Source organism: Corvus brachyrhynchos, unplaced genomic scaffold (genome assembly GCF_000691975.1).
Source record: "Corvus brachyrhynchos isolate BGI_N302 unplaced genomic scaffold, ASM69197v1 scaffold200, whole genome shotgun sequence".
Taxonomy (NCBI): domain Eukaryota; kingdom Metazoa; phylum Chordata; class Aves; order Passeriformes; family Corvidae; genus Corvus; species Corvus brachyrhynchos.
The window spans coordinates 4,484,918-4,485,820 of record NW_008236184.1 but is presented as its reverse complement, the minus strand read 5'-3'; the positions used below and the strand labels follow the sequence as shown (position 1 = coordinate 4,485,820).

The following is a 903-nucleotide window of genomic DNA, read 5'->3' as shown; positions in this document are numbered from 1 at the left end:
GGGGCCACCCCCTACATCACCCATCCCATCGGTGCGGCACCGCGTCCCGCTCCCGGGAGATCCCCCGCGGCCCCTCTCTCCCAGAGCACCGCTCACCCCTGCAACCCTCCCTGCCCCGGAGCGCCACCAACCCCCAGCAGCCCCCACCCTGGCCCCTAGAGAGAACCGTGTCTCTTCTCCCGTACCGTGTCCTTCAGCCCGATAGGGGCAGAGCCCCCGAAGCACTGCAGCCCTCGCCCCAGCCCTGTGTATGGCTGTGGCTCCCACCACACTGTTGCCCTGCTGTGGACGATGCCCACAGGAGTTGCTGAGGGGCCCCTGTGACACAATCGCACCTGCCAGGCCCGGGGACAGTGCCCACCCTGGGGGCAGTGCTAGCCCCTGGGGCCTTCCTGCCTGCCCAGCCAAAGGATTCACTGCGCAGGATGTGCCTGTGGGGTTTCCCCTGCCCAGGGTTGATCTCGGGCAAACCTCACTGCCCACCGTGCAGCACAGCCCCCCTGTCACCCACGGGAGCCACTGTCCCAGCTCCCAGGAGCTGCCTGTTTCCCGGTGCCATCCACTTTTCCGCTCTCGCTGCAGGCGTCGCCAGGATCCTGGCGCATGAGGCCGGCGTGACGGACATAGTGGTGCTGCAGGTAAGGCCGTGCCCTCCCCTGCCCCTGCCCTCCCCTGCCCGTTCCCTTTGGTTGGCCCGGACCCCTGCAGTCCCCCTCGTCCCCTCCCCGCTGCAGGCCGCCCTCCTGCATGACACAGTGGAGGACACAGACACCACGTTCTCCGAGATCGAGGAGTGGTTCGGCGCAGAGGTGCGGCGCGTGGTGGAGGAGGTGACGGACGACAAGACGCTGCCCAAGACCGAGCGGAAGCGGCTGCAGGTGGAGCGCGCACCCCTTTGCAGCC

General features: G+C 68.5%; 1 protein-coding gene across 1 annotated transcript in view; it reads left to right on the top strand.

Annotated features, from left to right (window-relative positions):
- The window catches only part of HDDC3 (HD domain containing 3), a gene marked incomplete at its 5' end in the record, with an annotated part of 2,158 nt that continues 1,255 nt past the window's right edge, over positions 1-903 (top strand). Inside the window, 3 exons of the mRNA XM_008638167.1 lie at positions 1-31; positions 583-638; positions 735-897. Of these exons, the coding sequence (XP_008636389.1) occupies positions 1-31; positions 583-638; positions 735-897 (250 nt within the window). The remainder of the gene's footprint in view (positions 32-582; positions 639-734; positions 898-903) is intronic.